The 25,857-nt window shown below is 35.0% G+C and overlaps 2 protein-coding genes across 4 annotated transcripts in view; one reads left to right on the forward strand and one right to left on the reverse strand.

The window, feature by feature from the left end:
- Positions 1–4,013: 4,013 nt before the first annotated feature.
- LOC130612340 (carnitine O-acetyltransferase-like) lies at positions 4,014–11,311 on the reverse strand. Of its 2 annotated transcripts, XM_057433646.1 has the most exons (14): positions 11,293–11,311; positions 10,199–10,256; positions 9,520–9,929; positions 9,385–9,438; positions 8,601–8,760; positions 8,342–8,519; positions 7,746–7,942; positions 6,858–6,955; positions 6,643–6,771; positions 6,329–6,451; positions 6,107–6,242; positions 5,420–5,482; positions 5,214–5,351; positions 4,014–4,587 (listed from the first exon to the last, which is right to left on the reverse strand). In XM_057433646.1, exons 2-14 carry the CDS (start codon positions 10,235–10,237, stop codon positions 4,378–4,380), a joined length of 1,935 nt encoding a protein of 644 aa, XP_057289629.1. In that variant the 5' UTR covers positions 10,238–10,256; positions 11,293–11,311; the 3' UTR covers positions 4,014–4,377. The 2 variants fall into 2 exon arrangements, with proteins under 2 accessions (XP_057289629.1, XP_057289628.1); XM_057433645.1 differs by lacking the exon at positions 11,293–11,311 and having other exon boundaries at positions 10,199–10,422.
- Positions 11,312–15,112: 3,801 nt separating this feature from the next.
- Positions 15,113–25,857, forward strand: part of LOC130662565 (ATP-dependent DNA/RNA helicase DHX36-like) — a 29,996-nt gene continuing 19,251 nt past the window's right edge. For both annotated transcript variants that reach the window (XM_057461460.1, XM_057461459.1), the window contains exon 1: positions 15,113–15,225. In XM_057461460.1, coding sequence (XP_057317443.1) covers positions 15,213–15,225 — 13 coding nt within the window. In that variant the 5' untranslated portion in view covers positions 15,113–15,212. The remainder of the gene's footprint in view (positions 15,226–25,857) is intronic.

Raw genomic sequence — 25,857 nt, forward strand, 5'->3', positions numbered from 1 at the left:
GACAAGTTCCGCACAGTCTACATCTACGGCGTAGGGATTCTGGCCGTATTGGCAATAGGGGTTGGTATATGGTGGTACAAGTCCGGAAACAAATCTCAAAACACCACACCCGAGCCGTGGCAGGGAAAACATGGCAAAACTCATCCCCCAATAGAAATATTTAAGATGCATTGAATTTTTTCAAAAAATGACACAAAATAAATGCCAGCAAGCAACGTAACACCTAAAGAAAATGAGATTTTAGATATGTTGTACGAAACAGTCGTAGACCTTTGTTTCACCTTTGCGTATGCCATGGCAGGTAAAAAATTCCTGGGATAACAAGGCCATCTACAAAAATGAATACCAATGACGTCCTCAAGATGGTTGCGTACTTCGCAGCAGATAGGGCAATTCGCGAAATAGCTGTCTCCAAGGGATGGATTCCCGCAAGCATAGTCGCCAAACCGAAATAGACCATATGATAATTTCTATATCTCTTGGAGAGAGATATAGAAATATGGCAGAGAGCAAGATATGTTCAAAATGCTCAAGATCTCTCATCCTGAACCAGTTCAAGATGAAGCGTAACGGTCAACTAACAAGTACATGCATCTCCTGCCTCGATAAAAAGAAATTGTCAAAGGAGCGTCGTACGCGCCGCGCCGGCACGTACCCTCTACACGAGGTCATAGCTATCTGTACCATATTGAAGCCCAGAGTTCCGAAGGAATGACCTGGAAACACTACGAGTTTGTTCATATTCACCAGAAGATACCGTTTAAATACCAGGAAACAGGAAGTCTTTAACGCTTGCTGACGTTGCAAAGGCATTACACAAGGCGTATCTTTCCATAGTAAATGGAGATCAAACGTTGTAGAGGATGCAAGCACGTTCTAACCCGCGGCAAGTGGAATGGCCGAACAAAAATCTGTATAAGCTGCCTGGCCAAAGCGAGGGAGAAACAGCATACCAAATGCAAAGACATCAAAGACGTTGAACACGAGGTAGATTCTCTTGCCATTGATAGGGAAATTAGAGGGTTTCAACAGGATGATAACTACCTACTTTTTAACACCCTGTTGACATACAACATTATATCCCAGTACATTGAACTCATCGGAGCACCCTCTGATGTCAACCAGGAAAAGGCACGGCTCGTCAAGAGATATTGCAATGCGCTGCGATGCCTACAGGGAAAATTAATATATTCTCCAGTACCCCTTGAATATAGCACCCGAAATACCAAGCTGTGACCTGCCTGTCGGGGGTCCTTGGTGAACAATCATGGCGGTGTGTTGATTTGATCAACATGTGCCGCGCTATACTCTAAAATTCATAACAGGAAATCATCAAACTATTGAATAAAATGTTAGACATTGTGAAGGAATGAATGACCCTAGTAAGAAATACTATATCAAGGGTGATTATGATGCATATTACAGGACTGACGTCTATATTCGACTATGCCTTGATTGCCCCCAGTTAAATGAAGACAACAGCCTACTTGATGGTAAAAAGTCTAAAATTCTGGCCTTGCTCCCCACCAAGGAAAACGCTTAGGGGAACATGCTGACCTGGGATTTTTGATACCGCAACGTACCTTCCCTTAAAGGGCTCAACGGACCTTCTGGAATTATTATTAACGGATGAATATCACCATGAGAAGAACGTTTCGTTCACCGGCCTCACGATGCATTTGCTGATAGAATAAATGAGCGATATAGCCAAGCCGTACCCGAATTTACGGAGTGAACCTGCACAAAGCGCCGATATACCCGAGGAAAGCCATGTCTACAGGCTCAAAAAAATTAAGGATATTGAAAAGTACCTGCGGGATGAGATTAAGGAGTGGAACAGACTCGCAAAGAGGTTTGAAATCCATGAGACCTTGGTGAGGTATGCGGACCATGGTCTGTTAGGTATAAGCGTTATCACGGTCTGCGGAATGCCGGGAAGGCTGGGCGTGAAATCCAAAAAGCACGAGACTATAAAGCTGAATTCTATCATTGATCTTATTTCAAAAGCCATTGAGAACGGAGTCATCAGCGACTATGAATTTACCCTGATCATACAGGAATATAATAAGTACATGCTTCTAAACGAACAGATACATCAACATGTTAAACAGATCGTTAACGCTATCAACGAACAGGAACGTGCCCAGTTAGTTCCTAAGGGCCGTGAATCTTCAGTCGGTACAGTATGTAAGCGGTACCTAGAGTCTCCGCCTGTGTATAAGCCTTAATTATATATATATTTTATAGGTCTCGTAGGGCCTATAAAATATACGGTTTTTTAATCCTCATTTGGCAGCCATTCTTTTTTGAAGTCTTTATACCGACATTCTGTAATATGAACCTGAGGGTAGTAGTTTTTACCTTAAACATACACGTATGAAATAGCCAGGATGTCACTGAGTTTAGCGTTCACGTAACGGTCCTTTTTCACAGATTCTGTCGTTAATTGCTCAGATATAAGATCTTCGATCTTGGACCAGATTTGACGATACTTCACAACCCAATCAGGGTATTCTTCAAAGTCAAGACTCATCGCCGGTACTTCATTGGCGTTGTACCGGGTGACCCCATGTGGGGACCAGATTTTCGGTGTTTTTACCCAGAGGACTACTATAAGGTCTCGTGTATGATAGCCTATAATGTACCTTTGATCCCTACCTCCGTTAGCAGGGGATGGGATCTGACATAGCCCGATTTTCCTCACATGGCATGGGTTGACCTGTAGCTGTGGTAAAGGCCCTTGTTAAACATGCCCGCGCTGTGGATTAAACCACGGACCTTGTGGTTACGAAGCGAACGCCATAAATACAAGGCCACGCACCACTGCTCTAGACGACTGCTAAAAGAACTGGGTTTTCATGTATGTCAGCTAAACATTTTTCAAGTCCTTATTTTTCATGTATAATATTTAAAATTTAATAGCACCAAATACATCCATCACACTGCTTAGGAACATAAATAGATTGTCAAGTAACAGTTTTATTCAGCTAAAAATCATATCTAATATACCAAAACGTTAAAGCATGCTTCTAAATGATGACATAAAAAGGATTCCATCTACAAAACAATTTTAGATTGCATTAAGAAATCTCCTTCTAAAACAACGCTACGTGTGATACTTAAACGCTTATTATTGGAAATCGTACCTTGATGAATTTACAAATAACTGTATTTACCTTAACAGAGTACAGCGCTTGTAGAATATGACAATTTTCTTTGTACATCATTTGTTGATAAAATAATCTCGACGAGGGCAAATCATGGTTTTGTCCGAAGGAGAGATTTTGAAAATTAATACTTCCAGATATTGCTGGAAATCGCTTTAATATAATCAAGACAACGGATTGGTTTAAAAGGGGCGAGGAAACGACCCTTTTTTATATAAGAAACGACTATATAAGAAACTTGCTAGTAGCCTTTCAAAAAATTAAGAAATGTTTACTGATGTAAAAATGTAAGAATTACTTAAGTAAAAACATTTTTTCACATTTCACCATTAAGTTCCAATCAATAAGCTTTCCTGACAAATCGGAAAACTATTTAAAATTGACAATTTCAACAGAACAGATAAGATTATAGATAGTAAATAATAAAAGGCAATATTTCATTTCTTCTTATATACTTGTTTATGAAGTCTTTGTCGTGTCAAAATTGTGTTTTTCATTGAAATCCCTTATAAACCTAGTCAAATTTAAGAACTTGTTAGAAAACATTCCTAGTAAAAGACATCAGAATTTAAACTTCATTAGTTTAACCATGCGCTTGGTTTCTTATGAAAAAACGTATAGTGTTATTTTGTTGCCCCTTCTGCTACAAAATCTTTTGCCTTAAGATAGCTACATTCGTTCCAGGGCAAACCAACCTAACAAGCTACTTCACAAATGTTTTACCCATAAAATGGCGTATACTCACTTTCGGTTTAACAGCCTAACAATTCGAACAATTTGTTAGTGAGTCGGTAGCATACGGTATTTAAAACAATAACCAGTGGTTTTGGTAAATTCTATTCTACAAAATATTCTGAAAAATATGTGTAAGATTACAATGTGCTTCTGTCAAAAGTAGCCACCTGAAACATGTGAAGAAAGATGCCAGGAAATTTATAATACAGGGCTTCTACAAATGGTTCACAAGTTTACTTTGATAGGTTAATATACACTACTGAACTTGACAGACAAGAAAGATCAACGAACCAAACCTTACGCCATGCTTTAAAAGAAATTCGTCATCATAAACTGAATTCATGGTTAGCCAGCTAGTATAAATATAAGCCAGCACAGAAGGAAGATAAACTAGATTTACTAGATAAACATAATTTTTATTGATATATCTTTTTATACCTTAGTTCATCAATACTTCAAATGTATGAATACGTGCTTATAATTTCGATTGAGTTGAAAGTAATAATTGATTGTCTTGCAAAGCTTTCGCAATATATTCACCGAAATCACCAGAGTGTGTTTTTGGATGACTGTTGTATGAGCTGACTGCATACAGAAAGCGATTCTCCATCGGATTGTAGCAGACACCGTAACCGTCAGGAACGACTGGACCAAAACAAAGAGCTGCTGCTGCTTTTGCTGGTACCTAAAGAACGCAAAAAGTTCAAATTAATTTGTTCAACCTATCTAGAATCTATATTATAATACCCGTATACGTATGTTTGTCTGCCACGCAAAATGATAACCGCAGTAGCGAGACACAAAATGCGGTAAAATAAATTTTGCTAAGTTTTCTTTCAGGTGGAAAAAAACGTTCTTTTTTTAACCCAACCTCAGTGTCGATTTAATATGAGCTAATTCCAGGTTTTTTTTGAATTAGTGCAGGTAGCTTGTGTTTTTATAAGCATAAGAGTATTTGAAATAAGACTCAAGGTTGTTGGTAAACTTTCTTGCACCAAATATGCTTACAGTAAGCTTTAAATAATCCTGTTTTATAAATAAAATAATCTATAAAGTTTTTTAAATAATAACAAAAAAAATTCGGGATATCATTTTTATGTAAAATTGTGTGTACAAAGAATAAAACCGTTAAGTAAAATTCCTAAGTAAGATTCCTTCGACCTGCTCAGGGCGAGGATGTTTCAAAAGCGTTCAATACGTAAAAGTACAAAAGAAAGTAAGGACAACGCTATATCAAAGCCACTGGAAACAACGGATTGAACTTTTTGTACGGACTGTAAATAATACAAGCAAAGTAGCGAAATATCTCACCTGGCTAGTAGACAAGCGAAAGTGTAGTGCGTAGCCATACGCTTTATCGCGAAACAGTTCTGGAAGCGGTATGCCATTCTCTAATGCAATTAGTTTCAAACCAAGTAAATGTCTGTCGACGGCTTGAAAGTTCATAGCCTATGAAGTAACGTTGGATAAAATTTGACCAATAAATGATTTCTAAAAGTTAACAGCAGGTTGTTTACCTCTATAGTATATTTCACATGTGCTTCAACAGCTTTCATAAACAGCTTTCTCTTTACTGAGCTCTAAATATTTAAAAGAAGAACTTCTAAAAACAACAGACGTAACTTTACGTGGCAGACATGCAGCACGCGTAACTTGACGTGGCAGACATGCAGCACACGTAACTTTACGCGGCAGACATGCAGCACGACAATAAACCGCGCAGTAGCGGATAATTTCTTTAGGAACCAGTCTTGTTAAAAATATCTGGCATATATCTAACTTTGGATTTCGTCGGTTCATGACGGACACTCGTAATTACTATGAAGTAAAGTGTTCACGAAAACGATAACGATCATGTTGTTTTAACAAGTCAAGGAATTGCCACCAATCCCTGACTATCAAGGAGTAACTAGTCTACATCACTGTTGTCGATTATAGGTGGACATTTGTCCCCCTCATTCGTGATGTTGCCAAAGTAAAAAAAAATCAAAAGAATAAACATACGACTTGTTTGCTTCCCAAAATGCTGTGACAATCAAATCGAGAATTTCTAATAATTTACATTTAAAACTCGATCCTAGCAATCATGATCTAGTTTTAAATAAAAAGTTCATATAGGAGAGTAATGATTGTTTTGACTGAAACAATATAAAATGGATTGCCACAGAAAAACTTCTGCACATAAGTTATTTTTAACAACTTACATCATAATTGTTTCGATCCATTTCTCTCGCGTATCTTGCAGCAGCAGGAGTAGCCGACCTGATTGTTTCAGTTCTTCCGTTCACAAATTTTCGAATTGAAGCACTTTCGTAAGTAGGAGGATGATGACAATGCAATCTTATGAAGTAAAAAAAAATGATTACTCAAGCACTGCCTGTATAAAGAATAGTAATGCATTGGAAAGAAATACGAAATATATTTACCGATAGTATGCCAGCTGAAGGGATACTTGAAAAAAGGCATCAGGGCTTACTTTAAATCGCTTGGGAATATTTTTTCCAAAATCATCGAAATCGAAAAGTTTCACAGTGACATCATTCACCATTCTAAAAGAAAAACACACTTAAACGTGATTATGGCTAGCACATGAGATTCTTTAGTCAACGTCACTATAATTTTAAATGAGAGGAATTCTCCATAAACGTCTGAACACCCTAAACAAATTAGTTTTAAATGAAGCCAGTAAAAAAATGTCCCAATTATTTCGATGAAAAACATTAAACACTGATATTCTTACTGGTCAATATGTTCTTTTGCTAACTCGACTCTGTCAACTAAGTCGTAATTTAGACTCCAAATTAGTTTATGAGGAGATGGAAGTTGGGAATTCGCTGGTAAGCTAACAGACGTACCATGTTCAAACTTTCTAAAGAATAAAAGAAAACATAGAAATTTAAACTAAGTATGAAAATAGAGAAATTGAATAAAGAGTTTAATAGTTGCTTCTCTTACTTTTTTAAGATAGCTTCACACAAAGCCATTACAGGCGGACCTTCGGCTCCTGAATGTTCATAACACAAACCAACCATACCATTACGGTTAACAACAAACTAAAAACACAACAAGGATATCAAGCGTGTACAGAGGTGATAACAATCAGTGCTCAGTAGTCGTGTGTTGATGACAAAAATTCGACTTTATCCGGCATGATATAATTTCTCTAGATGTTTTTATGAAAAAAGAAAATATTTTTATGGTAATACTTGAAACAATAGAAAATATATATTTTTAACCTCTTTTTATGGGCTTTTTTAGGTATCACAAACTTGTAGAGGTAGGATGTAAGGTGGGCGTTGCCGGGAGGTAGGATGTAAGGTGGGCGTTGCCGGGTAGATAATAACTTTAAAATGCCTTAAACTCCGTTTATAAAACTTAGCAGAAACATAGTATGGCAAAGAAACAAAAATTGCCGGTGATGAAAATCTGCTGACATAAGCAATTTTGCTACGTCGTCAGTTTTTAGACAACTCCTGTTTCTACTGCTGATAATCTCGAGGTTGGTTTGTGGATGCATTTAATTTCCCTAATGGTTCCTACATATTAGCCTTTACAATATGACAACTTTGGATAATGCAAAAGGCAAGTACGCACAACAAATTTGGTTATTTTTGCTTACACCACGTTTGGATAAACATTATAATGAACACATACTATAGAAAGTATAAGCATTCGTCCTATTTTTGTTTGTTTTGCGTTTCAATAAACTGCTAGTCACAACTTAAAACATTCGCATGATTAAAAAAATAATAAATTCACGATTACCATTTTTCAAAACTATCTGCCAGGCCTGAAGTTTTAAAATAAAAAAGTAGTTCTCAGTTCATAAGTGTCTAATAATACCTGACAAATCTTATCAAACCATCTGTTCATGCTATTTTGTTGTGATCCACCTCCATGTAACATTTGTCCACATCCCACAGAGCCGTGAGGAGATTCATATTTATGTTCAGTCCCAGAAGGTACGTTGACTGGCTGATCAAGACAAATAAGGCATATTGACTTGATTATTGTATCCACGTTACCTCTGTTTTCTGGATCTTAAAAATCACATAAAATTAAAAATATACAATCACTAAACCATAAACCGTCATGTTTGTGTTCGGAATTGGTCCTTCTTGTAGTATTGCATTTTTGTTAAAACTAAACAAAGAATCAAGAAATGAAAATGAAGATTCTATATTAATAATATCCATATTCTGATTGTCTGTTTGTGAGAGAGCAGTCGTGCTATAGGCAAACGAATAGACTAAAAAAGAATTGCGACCCTGTAGATTTACCACCAGGTTCTTAACTCGTTTTTATATATATTATAAAAATATAAAGAAATTAGGAAAAACAATGAGATCAATATAAAATAATTTTTGGAACTCAAAAATGGTCACCACTTGGTCACCATTTTTAATGCCTTAAACAAGATGATGAGCTTTCTTGCAAACCTCTTGTCAATCTTTTGTAAGCTTGTGCCCACACATTTCTGTCATGTGATGTCAACACACCAACAGGGTAGTCATCTTCATAACGAGATAAATTTACAATATGGTCGAGTTGTTGTACAAGTTCTTCTTCACTTAAAGGTTTATCAGTGCGCTCGTGAAAAACATCAAGTTTAAAAAACTAAAGGCAAAAATAAATAAAGATACAAGGCATGAAAATAAAACAATACATAAAATAAAATAGATGTTCACAACAGCATACATGATTGTTATGAGCAACCATAACATGTCTCGATTCTTCTGGAGATGTTAGAATCTCTCCATCACATTTTGCATATGGTACTCGACATGCAGACAGCAGTTTTTGGTACTGTTTCATAGTGAGGGGGTCTTTCCCAGCGTAATCAACTGGAAGACTTTGACTAAGGTAACAATATAAAAAATTAAAATAATAATTGATTTTGTGTTCAGTATAAATGTGCAGAGCGAACAAAATTTCTCAATTTTATCCTGTTTATAGTACATTTCTAAATGTTTGTCTATTTGTTTGTATTTTCTTTTTTAAACCTTTTTCTAGATTTTTTAAACTTCAAATGATCTGGTTCAAACAATAATAATAAATAAGGTTCTTGTACTCAACTATACATCTTTTTGACGCCAGGAAGAACTTCAAATTTTATTATTGATATTTACACAAAAAAGCCGTACATCTTTTTTGATTGATACTTACACAAACCAAGCAATCAAAAGAAGCAATGTTAATCAAATTGACCCTACCTGCGAAATTAAGCCTAAGATATCTTAATTAGCTCGCACATAAAAGATTCAGATTGCCAAATTATCTTACACACTTCAGATTAATAAAATATAGCATATTTGGAAAAAAAAAAAACCAGTTGTGTGTTTTAGTTTATGCATATTTTACCCTAAACACAAAATCAACTTAAATTGAAATTTAATCACTTCTGTTTGATGTTTTCAAATATCGGCAGAATCATTATTTATACATTTACACAAACTTTTCTCAAAAAGAGAATTCAACATACCTGTCTATCAGACTTTTAAATTCCAAAACAGAGCGTATCAGCTGAGCAGTATATCTATAAAAAAAAGGGCATGATAAATTTTGGAAACAATAAACTTTATTCAATTTCATGTAAATAAAAAAACCTGGCATGCACCTGTATTGGTCCTGATCACTGTAAAATGTCTGGGCTGGAAATGTGATACCTGGACTTGAGTTAATAACAACAGGAGCTCGGAAAGCAAAGTAGGCACAGTTGTCCCACCACTCTGACAACCAGTTATCAGAGTTAGCTGCTTTTTCCATTAACTTCTTTTGAAGACTTTCCCCTATTCCATCTTTTCCTTGGAACTCAGCAACCACATTCTTCGTGTTTTCATATTCATGGTCAAACAACAACGGTTCTAATGAAGTTACATACTTCTCCATTGTTTCACGAAGGGGTGGCACAGGCAGATGTGGTAATTTATCCTCACAGGAAAGCATTGTTTTAGGACGATTTGACGTTTTTGTTGCCATAGTTGCAGGAGTAAAGAAATTTTTCCTACTGACAATTCGATTTGATGTCTAAAATTTGCCAATTAAAAATTTGCTAATATTCTGTTCATTACAGTTTAAAACAAAAGTACTTTATAATTTTAGTTCTTTTTTATTTATGCAAACGATAAACTGATAACAGTCAATATATTGACTGTTATTAGTGTATAATTTCATAAGTAACCTTGTTTAATCATTCAAGTAATTAACTATCAAAGTCAGGTGTAAACACTGCAAAAGAAAACATTGACAGTATGATCTAAAAAAATTGGCAGATGTATTCCCTACAAATATTTTACCTTGGCATAAGCCAATCCCAATCGAGACCATTTTAGCATTGTATATAATTATAGAAATCTAGAAATGAAAAAAAATTGACATCTAGAGCTTGCAATACATTCAGTAAGATGACAACTCAAAATGACAGAATAACTTACACATTACATTATTATTGAAATCCCTAATTAGGTTGGGAAATTATTATACAATATATCAAAAGGTAGACTTCATATATACACACAGAATATATCTTGCATGTTTTTGTAACATAATTATTAACAAGAAAGAAGACTAAAATCAGTTTCTATTTTTTTAATTTCTTTTTAGTAATACACAGTTTGCTCAAATATTAGTTGGTAACAGGAAAAAAAGAAAAAGAATCCATAAAATAATTTTTTTACGGAACTTTTGCACTATCTGAAATTTAAAAGATTTGTAACAAAAACTTTTATGATTTATTGTGATTTAGTTTTCAAATTTCTCACTAAACTTGTTTATTAAATAAATTATTTGATACTCTGCACCTCTCATGTTTTTTCCAACATTGCCTGGGTTTCCCTCACTGTTTTTTTTCTGGGATGTTTTAATAGCTTTTGGCATTCTTATATTTTTATTATAACAAATAGTCTCACAAAACAAAAAAATGAGAATTGAATAGAATCATTTTCTCAACAAATTTATTTAAAAAATATTTTCTGCAGTGCACTGAAACCATGTCAAACAAGTTGAAAACAACTGATAATGAATGCATAAAGAACGCTGAATATAAGAACAAAGAAACTGTTAAGTTACGTTGGGAGGAGAAGAAAGGTTCACGCAGCAAGATCCATTTCAGTACTCAATATAAATCAGGAGCTTTTCAGTCAAACAGTTCAACCAGAGGGCGTGGTATGAAAAGAAAAAAGTTTAATTGTTTTTATATATTCTATATTTTTACATGTTGGACATGTAACCTATATTTTATATATTTTTTTATAATATAATTATTATATATTTTATATTCTATATACTGTTATACTATAATCGCTTTGTATTCTTCTAAAAGAAAAATAGAAATTGAATCATTTAAAACAGTGATACTTCAATTTCATAGTTTCAGCTTCAATTTACTTACCCTTATCTAGTTTCACCTAATACATCTCCTGGACAGAGTGATCGAAGATAGGATAGTACCGAGGGTGGACATGAATACTCAGCATTTTCCAGTTCTACTTCTTTTCTCTGAAATGAACAATAACATTATTTTAAAGATGATAATAAAGGTGGTAACGAAGTAATCAAATAATTTTTCACTTTCTACCAACAGGTTTCTGGCCCAATAGCAATAAAAAGAAATTTGAATTCTTCTCATTGTTTTAGATTTTTGGAATTTTAACAGCATCTTTCAGTGAAGAAATGAACAGGCTGCCATCATAAAAGATAAAATAAAAATTGAATTAAAAAAAATTCGAGTTGTGATTTTTTACAAGTAATTAAAAGAGAATATGTTAATGATTAATTAGTTATTTAAAATGAACTTGGAAAACTCTAATTCAACAATTTTCAGCATTAGAATGCCCCCGTCATAATAAAGCAAAATGAATATATTCAAAGCATTTGTTTTTGATTTTATGTCACGGGGTTGGAGTGCGAAATATTGATATAAATGTTCAAAAACAGGAAATGTAATAATTAGGGAGTAATTTATACCACTATTAAACATGCATGCACCAAGACAAATTCCAAACAATATTTCTTCAGGAGAGTTGTTTTGTTCCTTAGGTATGATTGTCCAAATTACCTGGTGCTGGGTGTTGTCCGGATTCTGTGTTTTACACCTTCTAAAAACACCTGATTGGCTGAAAGGGTAAACTTCACAGACAGCAGGTGGATATTTCAAATGTTTTTTAGTATAGTGCCACAGCTATAGCTGCACCAAGATGTTGGCCTTACTGGGTATCTGTGTTGTTGTGGTTCATCAGAGGAACTAGAATAATGCTCTAGAATTGCACAAAAAGCCTTTGACATCGCTTTCGCACCACCCTTATTATCACGGATTGATTTACCATAAAAATTCTATATAACGTCCCACTTGGCTATTGTTAAACCTCCTCCTCTGCCACCAAGACTTTTTCCATCAGAAAGTTTTCTGCCTAAAATAATAAATAAATTCTTGCTATTCTGTGAAATCTTGATCAAAAACGGGTCACAGTGAAATCATATATGATCCATAGACCATGCAATATTCTCACCCTTAAATTCTTTTGAAAGTGATCTTAATCCAGTTCCCATCCTTTTTGTTATATGATTCATGCACTCATGTTTTTCGATATTCATCAAAGGTTCATGGTCTCAAACTTTCTACTGATCTAAATGAAGAACCCTGCATAAATAAATTTTCAGGGCTTGGATTGATATTATCCAGTGATGAACAGCCTTGGAAAATTGTTGATCATCCATAACCATGATTTCACTTTCTGATTTTTCTTCTTCGTCAGCCGATCTGAATTCATAACTTTCAAATTTGTTTTGACTGGCACAAGCAATGTTTTCCTTTTCAAAATAAGCTTGGATCTCTTGTTTTCGCAATAATTTATTTTGATCATACCAAGATCCCTTATCCAATACTTTTAGCACATTTTGTTTTTCTGATTCAAATTTCCGTTGCTTATTTTTTCTTTTTTTTCTTGAAGTTTTGAATGGATCTCTATGATAATTTAACGATTTCGAAGACAACGAAAAGAAACTTATAATAATAAAAAAATGACGAAATGCTGTATTATTCCAACCTTTTTCCCAGTGCTTTTTGTCTCGCCTATCTCAAACCTTATGCATAAATAATGCATAAACCAGAAGTTATACTTCAATACTTGATTGATTGATTGCTCATTGGAAAAAGCAGTTTAAAAAGTAAAATATTCTTTAAAAAAAGGTAAAAAAAAATAATTATTTACCATACTGCTACCTTAAGCAGCAGTTTGCAATTCGCAATTTGCGAATCGAAATGCTATATTTGCGAATCACTTTGCAAGAAAAATGATAAAATTGCGAATCAAATATTTTAAAGCGCCAATAGAAATGCTTTTTTAGATTGCGTTTTAAAAATTTAAGAGCGAAGAACGGCAATAGAAACGCTTTTTTAGATAGTGTTTTAAAAATTTAAGAATGAAGAACGGCAATAAAAAAGCATTTTAGATGGCGTTACAAAATTAAAATGTTTTCACAATGAGTGTTTGGATCTATCAAGAACGTCAAAAGTTAGATTTTTAGATTTTTTTTTCTTCGGTATTGAAGTTTAATTTGTTTTCGAAATCATATCGTGAAGGGAAAGGTCCTGAACGTAGGGCAGTAAACCCTATTGAGGTTGGAGGGAGGGGGTCTCCCTTATGCAAAAATGAAAAATGAATTTTTTTTTTTTAAATTTAGACCATTGGATTTGTGTTTTCAGGATTAAAATCATATTACTTTAATTTGTTTCGTTGTTAAAAAAAATAAAAATTCAATGGCCTTTGTGTTTAATTTTTCCTTATGCAGAGGAATTTTTTTTAAACTATGCTTGCTATGCTTTTGTTTTTACCACAGAGCAATTATTTCCGCATGATTTGAAAGGAACTTGCTATCCTATTGTGTTTTTAAAGCAATTATTTTTGCACGTTGAGCGTACGCCCAGGCTTACATCTGGACTGGACTGTAAATCGCTTAAGACACAGAATTTTACTAAAAGACTTGCGTTTGACATATTTTTGGTGAAAACAGCTTTAATCATTATACTGTTCTTAGCTTTGTAATGTTTGCGAAAGCTGGTTAAGAACCTCTGAAACAATAATTACATTTTAAATATTTTCTTACAGCATGCTATAAACTAATTCCATTTTTGCAACATTATTTTTCGGCTATCGGAGACAAGAAAGTTAAAACTGAGAGAATCTAGTCAGTACATGATCTTTCCCCGATCAGGTGGGTGTCCCCTGATTGAGTAAACCACTCGCTCAAGTGGGTCGGCACTGGCCGCAATTTTGCATGACCACCCGATTGAGTGAGTCATAACTGGCGGTAAATATTTTGCTAGGTAAATACATAAACAAACCGAAGGTGCTTGGGAGAGACTTAGTTCTTGCCTATCCCTCAGTCAGCTTAAGCTCTAGAGACCGCTAACTAGCTATGTTAAAGATATCAATATTTCTCTACTATACTTTGTGTCAGATATGATATAAAATATGCAACTTTTTCTCTGTATAGCTTGACTGGCTTCTTACTAAACTTATTCTCAGCACATGTCTATAAGACAACTAAAATGAGCTTCAGAGGCACAACATGTGCCACCTAGACTAAAAATATGCACCATATAGACAATCCAACTCAAGAAATCATCAATAGCATTGGAACAGCATGGTGTCTGGACGTGTCTGGCTCTGCACTCTCTTCACCTATAACTAAATTACGGAAACTTTTTACCTCCAAAAATAAATTTTATGACGTTAAACTGAATTGCCAAGTTGTGCTTATAGCGCTAGCTATAAACTTAAAAAACTACATCTCTCCATAAATTTTGATTCTGAAATCGAGATCTGAGAAAAGAAATTCGTAACTACTCTCAACACTTCTTAAAGAGCCAAAATGTTGTTGTTAGATAGCTAGATTAATAGCAAGTAGATAGAAAAGCTACGGAATAACAAAAAGTTGTGTACGTTGGTTTGCTACAATACTACAATAACAATTGTATAAATCAGACCAGACAGACGAGGCGAAGAAGGAACCTCAGTAAGCCAAACAGAAAAACAATAACAGACAAACTCGTTTGCACTTTGATCTTGTCGTACTTACGACGTATAGCTAATGTTTTATAAATTTGGCTTAGTGTACATAAAGGTACCATACTCTTTATTTACGAAGATCTACTTTGTGAACCTTTGTGTATTCCAAAACAATTAACCATACTCTGAAACCTCACATAACACTTTTCCTTGCATAAAATTTTACAAGCCGCGCGAAGATATACAGCTTTGAAATAGCATAAACATACAGAAATAGAAGAGTGCACGACATGCTTTAGAAATGCATAGGGGAGGTATGGTTATTTAAATTATATATAAGTGTCCCATAGCAGATGGTGCCTTAACACCGTAACTAGATAAGCTATTCTCGGATCCGGGTTGACATTCTTGAAATTTTCTGTTCATTTTTAACAAAAACTAGAAATTAAAAAAAGGTTGTGAAGCATTACGCAAGTTGCAAGCAAAATCGAAACTAGCCAATAGTTGACCCTAGTGCTTTTGTTTTCTTTGATATAATACGACGAGGTGCTTACATCTTACTGCAGCTGATATCTGGAAAATACACCAAAACTGAATATCATAGACATAGAAAACCCTGGTGACGAGGTTGTAAAATAAACTTGCCGCGGAACAACAACAACTCGTTGTGCAAAAGTTCTGATTTTTTGGCAAAAATACAATATATATATGCGGAATATTTCTTTTAAGAAGGTACAAGAAATTTAGATCGCGCGAAACTAAACATAAACGATAACTAAGAAATTTCGTAAAACCTCTTTTTCACAGAATTATAAAATTAAATATTGACAATAATCACAATATTGTCAGTGGTGGCCGACGTAAATCCAACATTGATGAAACTTTTAGCACTAAAAATCCAAGCAAAGTTATACTTTTATAAAGTTAAAACCCTTATTTTGAAAGAAATGCAATACATCGAGTTGTACAATCCGTAGTGTGCGAAAATGTCACGAATTAAGGGAATGCGCATCGTAAGGTACTCTTTCAACCGGAACACAGATAGTAATAGAGACTTTCAGAGACAAGAAGGCGAACGAAGCAGCATGTGTTTTTTTCACTTAAAAATAACGGCACTAGTTATGAAAACCGATTTCTTGAAGCCAATGAATCTGCTGCAATAAATTTTGTAAACTCACGGGAAACAATAAACAAAAACAAACAATCTATAGAAACGAAAACAATTTATTAACTTTATCAAGATTTATAAAACAGCTTCAAGTTTTTGACAGAAAAACAATAACAACGCGGGATGAGGTTTCGCTTTCTTCTTTTTATCTCACATATTGAAAGATAACATCTCTTGCTCATGGTACGCAATCTAAAAAGAAACAGAAAACATTTTTATATATTATATTATATTATATATATAGTAAAGTCTTTAAATACATTAAAATCCAGTGCCTTTGAGAGACGATATTTAGAGCTAAATTTCTAAACTACAAATATATATCTTTTTTTGGAAAAGAGTGCTCAAAAATTATTTACTAAATACAATATGATTGATACATGCTTGATAGAATTAATAAAGTCATGCAACTCTGTTTACTTTGGGGGTTGTCTTCTTTTGGGGATTGGTAGTTCAGTCGGTAGAGTGTTCACTTCATATTCATATGGGTTCAATCCCATATAACAGCTGTTCCTTAATGAACAGAAATTTAAAGGGTTTTTGTAGCTCAAATGGAAGCTTTTTAGCACTCTAGAACCGTCATGTTGTCCCTCCTGGAACAATTGACAGGGTAAATTTATTGCAATTAATGAGGCTAACCACATAAAATATAGATCACTACTTTTTGTGGCTAAGACAACAGAATTGAAGGCACTGTTTTCCATTTGGAAAGTACAAATTGTACTTAACAATTTGCTCAAGGTTGCCCTCATACTTACTTGGTTCTGGTTGAGCGCTTTCCGATATATTTGCTTCTATTCCATGGTCATCCATTTCCTCTTCTTCCGCAGTTTCTTCTGCCTCCGTTTTCCTAGATCTGATATTAGTTTCGCCTCGATCATCATCATTAGTTTCTACTGGATCATCTTCATCTGGTGAACTAACTTTTTCTGGGGTTTCTTTCATCTTTCTTCTCTCCCCTCTCCTTTTCTTTTTGATGGATGACAGTTTTTTCATCAGGTACATTATCTTTCTCTCTTCATCCGAATCAGAGTCCGAGGATGATGACGAATTTTCAGGGAGTTCAGAGGTTTTTTTCGATGGTCTCATTTTGATTGGACTAGCCGCTTCGCTTGGTTTTTTCATCAACTGTTCGCATTTCTGGAGAAGATTACGATGCAGTACTTTTGTCCTTCCCATTCCATCTTCTCTTTTGATATGGTATACTGGAATGTATTTTCCCGTTAGTTTTGGATTGGTGACTTAAATTTATTTCCACGATGCATCAAAAAAAAGAAGCAACTTGAGTTTTAGGAAATATTCAAAAATCGTGTAATAAAATTTAAAAAAAAAGAGTTTTGTTAATCATTATGAATTGAATTTTCTTCTTCTGACTGTAGCTAGAGGTAGCTATCTAGCTAGCTAGCTAATGATTCGATTGAAGGATGACAGCAAAAATAATTTTCCATGGTGGCCATAGGCACCAAAAAGTAATTTAGTTAGCTAGCTACATCAAACCAAGGAAAAAAACGTAAATATAACTTTCACATCATCCATACCTTTGCAACTCACTTTTCTTCTGCTGTATGAAAAGAATACCACAAACATGCCAATTCAAGCTGATAATTTGGTACTTTAAAATCTTCTTTTTAATGAAGCCATAAATATAACACGTTTTTGCGCATTATAAACGTTCAAATTAATATAATGTGCCTTCAAAAGGTATATACAAGCTTTCCAAGTGCAAATATTAAGAGAAATAGCATGCCAACTAAGCCAATTATTATCAGGACTTGGTATAAACTATGTATTTGTGTTAGGTCTGTAAAATACACGATAATTCAATTTAGCCGATAGCCGTTTTCTGATTGCTTGAGTGTACTTCCCAGTCTTTCGCTTCCGGCAAACGGAAAATCGGGAAATAACGGGGGGGGGGGGGGGGGGGGAAGACGGGGGGGTAGGGGGGTACAAAGCCTATTTACTGGCATTTTTAGCTAACATTTATAAGAGCTGCTTGTTCTATTAGACAAAAAAATAACCTACCTTTCCGAGAAAAAATATCAGTCATATCTCCTTAAGCTGATTTTATATGATTTTTTTTCTATTGAAATTTTGAGAATCTCAATAATTCTCTTGGTATACTTCGCGTAGCAAACGTGCTCCACAATTTCGCTTCAAATTTAGCTTCAAAATTTATGAAAACACGAAATTTTCAAGTTTATACACTAAGTATAACTGCCTCTATTTGGTAGCCAAACTTTTGATGTTGCATGAAGAAATGACCACTCAAATTAATTGCAGTGAAAATATCTCACTGCAGTTAGCTAGATATTATGGTCAAACTCTTATAAAATTTAAAAACTTTAAATTACAACTAGAAATTAAAAAAAAGGTTGCGAAGCATTTCGCAAGTTGCAAGCAAAATTAAACTATCTAATACTTTGTCCCTAGTGCTTCTTGTTTCTTTGACACTAACATCTTCCCAAATACATCAAAATTGAATATCATATAGAAGAACCCTGGGGACGAGGTAGGAAAATAAACGCTCTGCAGAACATTTCGTTGCGCAAAAACAGTTTTTTTTGCGAATAGACTGCGCGAGTATTTGATGTGCGTGGGATATTCTTTTCAAAATGTGCGAGAATATTAGATTACGCGAAACTAACAAAAACGAATAACGCATGTTAAAATTTTGTACTGCCTTTTCCCACAGAATGATAAAAGTAAAGAGCGCAATACAAAATTACACTTTTAGCAGTATTCCGAAAGATATGTAATACATCGAGTTGTACAACCCGCAGAAGTTGGTCCTAACATTAACGATTTCGTAAATGACCTTACAACAACACAGTATTTTTTTCACGTTAAAAATACCGGCACTAGAAGCCACGGAAGCTGCTGGAACGAATTTCGAAAACTCACGGGAAACAATTAAAACAAAAACTTCAATTCAATCTCTTTCTGATTGATACTCTGTCTAAGGGAAGCCATATCAACCCTTAACCGTTTGTCTTCCAAAGATTTTGTTGAATGGGCAGCTTCAAACAATGATTTGTTATCTGTATGACATAAGATGCCTTCTAGATTAGTATTCAACACTTCATTTATCACATTCTTCACCCATATGCATGTATCAATACCATTAACAAGAGCTAGTGTCTCAGCAGCAAGAGTGCTACGCGCAACTCTCTTAATCTTTTTAGACTGCCATGTGATAGGTGCCATAAGATTCTCAACACCTTTCAGGAAAATAAAAATTCCACTTTGAGAGCTGCCATCTTGAAGGTTCCTAAATGAAGCATCAGAATATAAGATCAGTTGTAATGGAAGCTTAAGTTTCCAAAATTTCAAGGAAATGTTGGGATCCAATTTCAACTTCTTTACCACTTTATTGGCTCTCATGACATCATCAACTACTGCACAGTTTAGTTTTATGCTTAGCTGGCACACATCAAATGAAATGTCAGGCCTTGATTGCGATGACATCCAATTTAGTTGCCCACATATACATCGGAAGTTTGATTGTTCTTCATGTGATAGTTGACGATGTCTGTCTGTTGTGTTTTGAATCTTGACCAGTTCCATACCTGCCACATAGTTCTTTTGGTCATAGTTAATTGAACCATTAGATTGTTGTATATTGACACCAACATATTTGAAATTGGAGTAATCTTCAGATCCAATGAGAAAAGTTTCTCTGATAGGCGAAATGACCTTCACTTGAAAATCATGGGATCCTCCCCATAGAAAATCATCAACATGTATTACAATCAGTCCTTGGCAGCAGTCATCTTGAATCCAATAAAATAATGCTTCATCAAATAAAGACATTTTCAACCCCAAGCCGATTAGCTCTTCCTTCACACGTAGATACCAAGCTCTTGAAGCATCAGCAAGGCCGTATACAACTTTATTTAGTTTCCAGAACACACCTGTTGTATTTGCTTCCTTTGGGGGCTTTATGATAACCTCTCTGTCAATCTGGTTGCCTTGAAGAAATGCCGTCTTGACATCTAAGGTGTGACATTCCCATTCATAGGTTGCTAACATCGTAAGTACAATGCGAAGACTTTCTTTTGAAAAAGTTGGGGAGTCCTTAGTCAGATTTTTGACCTCTTCTTCTTCAAAACCTCTTATGACCAAACGAGCTTTAACTGTTTTGTATCCCTCTATATTCTTGTTGTGACCACCCATCTTGTGGATATTGGAGATTGACCTTTATCTTCTATGGTGGAGAAAACTTTGTTGTCTTCCCAATTGGCTAATTCTTTATACTTTGCATTTAGGACCTCATCTGTAACAGTTGCTTGAGTCGATAATAGTACTTCTTCAGTTTCGTTTGTCTCAACAACAGGTTGCCAGTCACTCACACATCTTTTGAAATCTAACCAATTTATTTCACCTGTGTCTTCATTTTGGAAATTTAAACAGCTACCATACTGTCTGCCTTCTTTTCCTTTTCTGCTCACTTTTCCTGCTCTGCTGTGGACTAATCCTCTTGTCCATTCACTGTCGGGAGTTGGCTTGTAAATGATTTTTGTCTTCAACTTTGGTATTCCTTGGACTGTTGACGAATTGCTAACATTTCGATTGGTTGTGATTTCATTTGTTGATATCTTGTGTGTTGTTGTTTCATTCATTGAGGCACCGTCTGATGTTGTTTCTTTTGTTGTTTGTAAATTTGTTGTTTTCTCATTTTCTGGTTCTTCTGTATTGTTACTGTCAAAATCATCTGCACCAACATATTCACCAAAAACATCATCGCGTTCAAGCGGAATGCAATTGTTCACTTGTGTAGTTGTCACTTCAGTACTCCTTTCTGTAAAGGTTTTTGTGAATGCAAAACTTGGTCCAACTTCTGCAAGCGACACATGTGTACTCTAACATAACTTCCACCATGTTTTACAAGGACTTGCTTATTCTCCTGTCCAATTACATTGCCTGGTCCATGCCATTTTTCACTGTCTTTTCTCTTATAAAAAACTCTATCTCCATTGATATATCGCTCATCATTGTAACACTGAACATTATGTCTCAATGCTCTTTGTATACGCTCAGAAGACTCTGCTGCTATAAAGGCTATTCGTGATGCATGCATTACAGCAAAGGTTATGGGCCACGGTTTTGCTTGAAACTGTGTCATTCATAGCTGGCAAATGATCAGTGAGGATGCAGGGATAGTCGTGATTTTTACCATAAACAAGTTGATTTGGTGAGAATCCCTTGTTGTTTGATAAAGAATTCTTTGCACTTATAGCCCAGAATAGTGCCCGATTGTGTGTACATTTTGTGTCTTCAATAATTTTTTTCAGCATTTCCTTAATCATACCATTGTGTCGTTCACATAGTCCATTTGACCAAGGACTTTCAGCTGCAGTTGTTGAAAACTCTATGTTAAACTGCTCACACATTTCTTCATACACTTTGTTAACAAATTCTCCACCATTTTCAGCTAGAAACTTCCTTGGTTGACCAAATCGGGCTAACCAAATTTCAAAGATAATATCTGTTATTACATCTTTGTCTTTCGTCTTTGTCAATTTTGCTGATGAAAATCTGGTAAAAACATCTATGATATGGATAAACCATAATGATTGCGAAAGTTGCACAAGATCTAGAGCCACACACTGATTAAATTCTGATGACATTGGTAAGCCAACAATAGGGCGCGGTCTTGGTTTTCTGTATTTGATGCACACTTCACAAGAGTTTGATACTTCATCGATGACTTTCATAACTTCACTTCGGTCATTTAAGAAGGAATTAGATGCTTTGATGAGAGATTTTAATTTTTCAGCACTTGGATGGCAAAATTGACGATGAAGTTTGATAATCTTACTTTTTCTTGATTTTGTACTTGCACAAACAAAGGCAACCTGGGGTAACAAGTGGTCATGTTTCTTTCCATCCATCTCTATTATGTTGTTGTTCAAAGGTATGCAATAATGACCTGTAGTGGTAAATTTTAAAGGATGGTATTCTCCAAACATTGTAACCGAATCGTTGATAAAATCTAAAACTGCCTCTGCTTTTTTCATGGAAGCTTGACTCAGTAACAAAGGAATTTCGTTTGGGACAATTTCTGTCTCCAGATAAACTTCTTTTGAGCCAATAATTACAGGTAAGAACACTCTTTTCATAGAACAAACTGCTTCACTATCTCCAAATTTAAATCTTATTTGGCTGGGATGCTCTTCGGGCAATCTATCATTTTCAAGATTATCAATAAAACATTGATACCAAGTATTACCACAAACGGTCTTTGTGCAACCACAGTCTAAAACTGCACATGACAGAGTTTCGCCGACCAGAGATTGCATTTCATCTTCTCTGATTTTTGCAAAAAACGTAACCTTAGAATGACTGTCATCTTTTCTAACATCCTCAGGTTCCTGGTTCTCATAAGAGTGTGGACAGTTTGAAGCACAGTGATATATAGATTGGCAAATATTGCATCTTGATGGACTTCCAGATTGATCGGATGGATTCATTCTTCTATTGTTGGGTCTGGTTTTTCTTCCTGCATATCTCTGATTTGAAGCAGTTGCAGGTCTTCCTCTTCTAAACCTTGAGCATTGATATCCCCCTCTTTGAGTGAAGTAATTTTGCTCAATTGTATCTGCACTTGCCTGAAGAACTGGTTCTATCTTTACTTCAGTATTTGTTCCTAATGAGGCCACCGTATCCCCAAATATTTTCTTTAACTGCCGTACCATTGGATCATACTGTAGTTCATTTAAAGTTGCTCTTGCTAACTGTTGCTGCTCTGGTGTAAGGTTGGCACTTTGTAGAACTCTATATGCCAACACTCCATCAGGAAGTACCATATTATGTCCTTGGATCTTATGGTATAACCGTTCAAACTCTATAAGATAGTCATTCATACTCATCTCAGGCGGTCGCTTAAATTTTTCAAAGGTTTCATAAGCTAGGTAAGCAGTTTGATTCTCATCTTTTAAATATATTTTGTCCAATCTGTTAGTAATGGCTTTTACTCCAGTTGCTGCACTTATCTGTTCAATGTCTAATTCTAGAACTGATTCTTAAGCTTTCCCTCTTAAGCCCATGAATATAGCTGGCCCTTGTTTTTCTGCCTTTAATTCTGTCAGTGCTTGCATATTTGCACTTCTTTTTTCCAATCTTTGTAACTCGTCTCTTTGTCTAATGATGGTGGGGGGACCCAACTTTTTGACATTTCACTTTTATTCCTCTGCTACCATTGTTAAATAGGAATATATATATAAGACTAACCTGTAGGTTATCTTCGCATTAGTTCTTTCTGTGTATAACGCAACGCTAAATTAGTGTGATTGATTCAACTCAACACTATTGAACACCACTCTGACTAAACACAACGAATTACCAATGATACTTGTTCAACACAATTAAAACCCCACCACCAAGTGATTCTTATTAGTAATCGCCTAGATAGAAGATCAACACCCATATTTTCCCGAACTTGCCTAGAGCATTTCCAAAATTCAATTCCTTGAAACATACCTTGTGGACGATAGTTGGAAAAAGATGCTTTAAGAGAAAGGAGTTAATAAAGTTTAAAAGTTATTGATCAAGTAAATTTTATCAAAAACCATCAAAAACAGTTCTTTTAAAAACTTTGCTACCACATAGTTTATCTTATGGTCTATGTTGGTTTTTTCAGGTGAATACTTCAATTTTTTTCTAAACGCTAAACTTGACCAAAAACGCCTGCACGTTTTACGGCGTATGCAGCTTATCAGCACCCTTGTTCTAAAATTACAAGCAGTTTCGAAGATGCCCACGCTGTTTAGAGGACATGTGCGGCTTGGGCATCCTTGGAGTTCTCTGTTTAATGACAGTTTTAATGTTTTAATGTCATTTTAAACCTTGTTCTCAGGGAGGGTGTACGGACAACTAATTTCTATTGACAATTACATTGCTGTTGATTTGATAGCAAAAGTGGATATTTTTTTTAATTACTGTAACAGGTTACTTATATTATAAATAAAAAACTGTGATAAAAAACGGTTGGTCGGCTTACTCTAGCACCCAGAGCTATTTGTTTTGTCTGCGCCCTAGCTACAGGTTTTCCTATATCTGGCTATCAGTTAGGTAGTAATACAGCTTCTCCATATGTATTCTACATATGACTTTCAATTCTTTTATACAAAACAGAGCTCTAGCTAGCTACCTTTCGTGTGATTAAGCCTTACCTTGATTTGGATAAAACCAATTAAAATTGATAATATACATCTTTTTAGAAACAATAAAATAAAACACAGCTCGGCGTGTTATAATTGTACAAATTACTTCTATATTTCTTCAGAAAAGGGCACCTTACACAGGAGCTTTCCAATCTAATTCAAATCTCCAGAAAAAGCACAGCAACAAAAAAGCTTAAAATACACAAGTAAAGTCGATTAGAAACAGGACTAGCAATAAATTATTTCAAATGAAGAAAACCGTTTTAATACTATTATTTTTCATTAAAATACAACTATAATAGTATTAGAAGCAAAATTGCAAAATAATTAATTATTTATTTATACAATAATTAGCTATAATACAAAGAAATAAGGGAAATTTTGGGTCTGTAAAATATATGTGTCTAAAATGCCGACTACCGTTTCTTGTTCACGGCATATTCTTCTTTGTGTGTTCAAGTTCGGCGGACATATAATCTTGACCAAAAGACGGGGGGGGGGAAAGTTCAAAATCCGGGGGTGGGGGGGGTGTACGAGCCGTACTTACTGCATTTTTTACTAGACTTATACTTTAACCCCTCGGTCCAAACTTATTTCTTTTATTAGAAGAAAAATACCCTAGCTTTATGTGCAAAAATATCAGTCCTATTTCTTTACGCTGATTTTATATGATTTTTTTCTATCGAAATTTTGAGAATCTCAATAATTCTCTTGGTATACCTCGCGTGTAGCAAACGTGCTCCACAATTTCGCTTCGCTCGCAAAGCTCAATTGCTTCGCAATTAATCCTGTTCAATTAATCTTTTGGTATTCTAAACTTCCTATGTTATATAATTTTTGCTGATAAATCCAAATATGCCACCCATTTTTCTCAAAAATTCCTTGTTTTCTTTTTTCAAAATTTGATATAGTTAACCCGGATCCGAGAATATCAACGACGACACTGTAGATTAGTGCTTATAGCTCTCGTACTCTGTGCAGGAGACCGGTGGTCGATTCCTCTTGATGGCGATTCAACATGGGGGAGTGAATGTTACCATAGCCCCGGGTTAACCCAAGCCATGTGACAGAAATTGGGGAGATGGCACACTGTGTTTGGGCCGTTGGATGTTGCCGGGAGTTGTCTAGTAGTGCGTGGGCCCTAATTGGGTCTGCATAGCTCAAAATGAACATTAAATACTTTCTTAAGGACTCTCCATCTAAGCCAAGGCCCCTCCTTGAAATAATAGACAGGGTATTTCCCTCAATATTTGTAAGGCTAGCCATGTAAAATATGCACATCTATCTGTCTGTCTGTCTGTCTGTCTATCTATCTACGCCAGCTACCCAGGTATAGCTGGCTGGCCAGCTATATCTAAATGCTTTGATCTCAGAAAGGAAATATTTCCTTGAGATCAGTAAAATTTTTAAAGAAGGAAGAATATAGTTAAGAAAATAATTTCAGTGCCTTTTTTTGGATCTTATTTTTTTGAAAAATCTGTGAACAGTTCGGAAGATAACTCAAATCTGGAATTTAAGGAAACCCACTTAAGGAAAAAATAAATTTTTTATTAAGGTTACTGTAAAGGAAAAAAACTTACTTGATGAGTAGTCTCAGAAAAACCCTTATAATTTAT

This window comes from Hydractinia symbiolongicarpus, chromosome 10 (assembly GCF_029227915.1).
Source record: "Hydractinia symbiolongicarpus strain clone_291-10 chromosome 10, HSymV2.1, whole genome shotgun sequence".
In the NCBI taxonomy this organism is placed as follows: Eukaryota; Metazoa; Cnidaria; class Hydrozoa; order Anthoathecata; family Hydractiniidae; genus Hydractinia; species Hydractinia symbiolongicarpus.

Excerpts from the sequence above, each read along its gene's own strand:
- LOC130612340 (XM_057433646.1), bottom strand. The coding sequence starts at position 10,237 with ATGCTAAAATGGTCTCGATTGGGATTGGCTTATGCCAAG. Across the intron at positions 8,520-8,600 it reads TGGTTGCTCATAACAATCAT|TTTTTTAAACTTGATGTTTT; the intron begins GTATGCTGTTGT and ends TTTTGCCTTTAG. Across the intron at positions 5,352-5,419 it reads ATGTGAAATATACTATAGAG|GCTATGAACTTTCAAGCCGT; the intron begins GTAAACAACCTG and ends GTTACTTCATAG.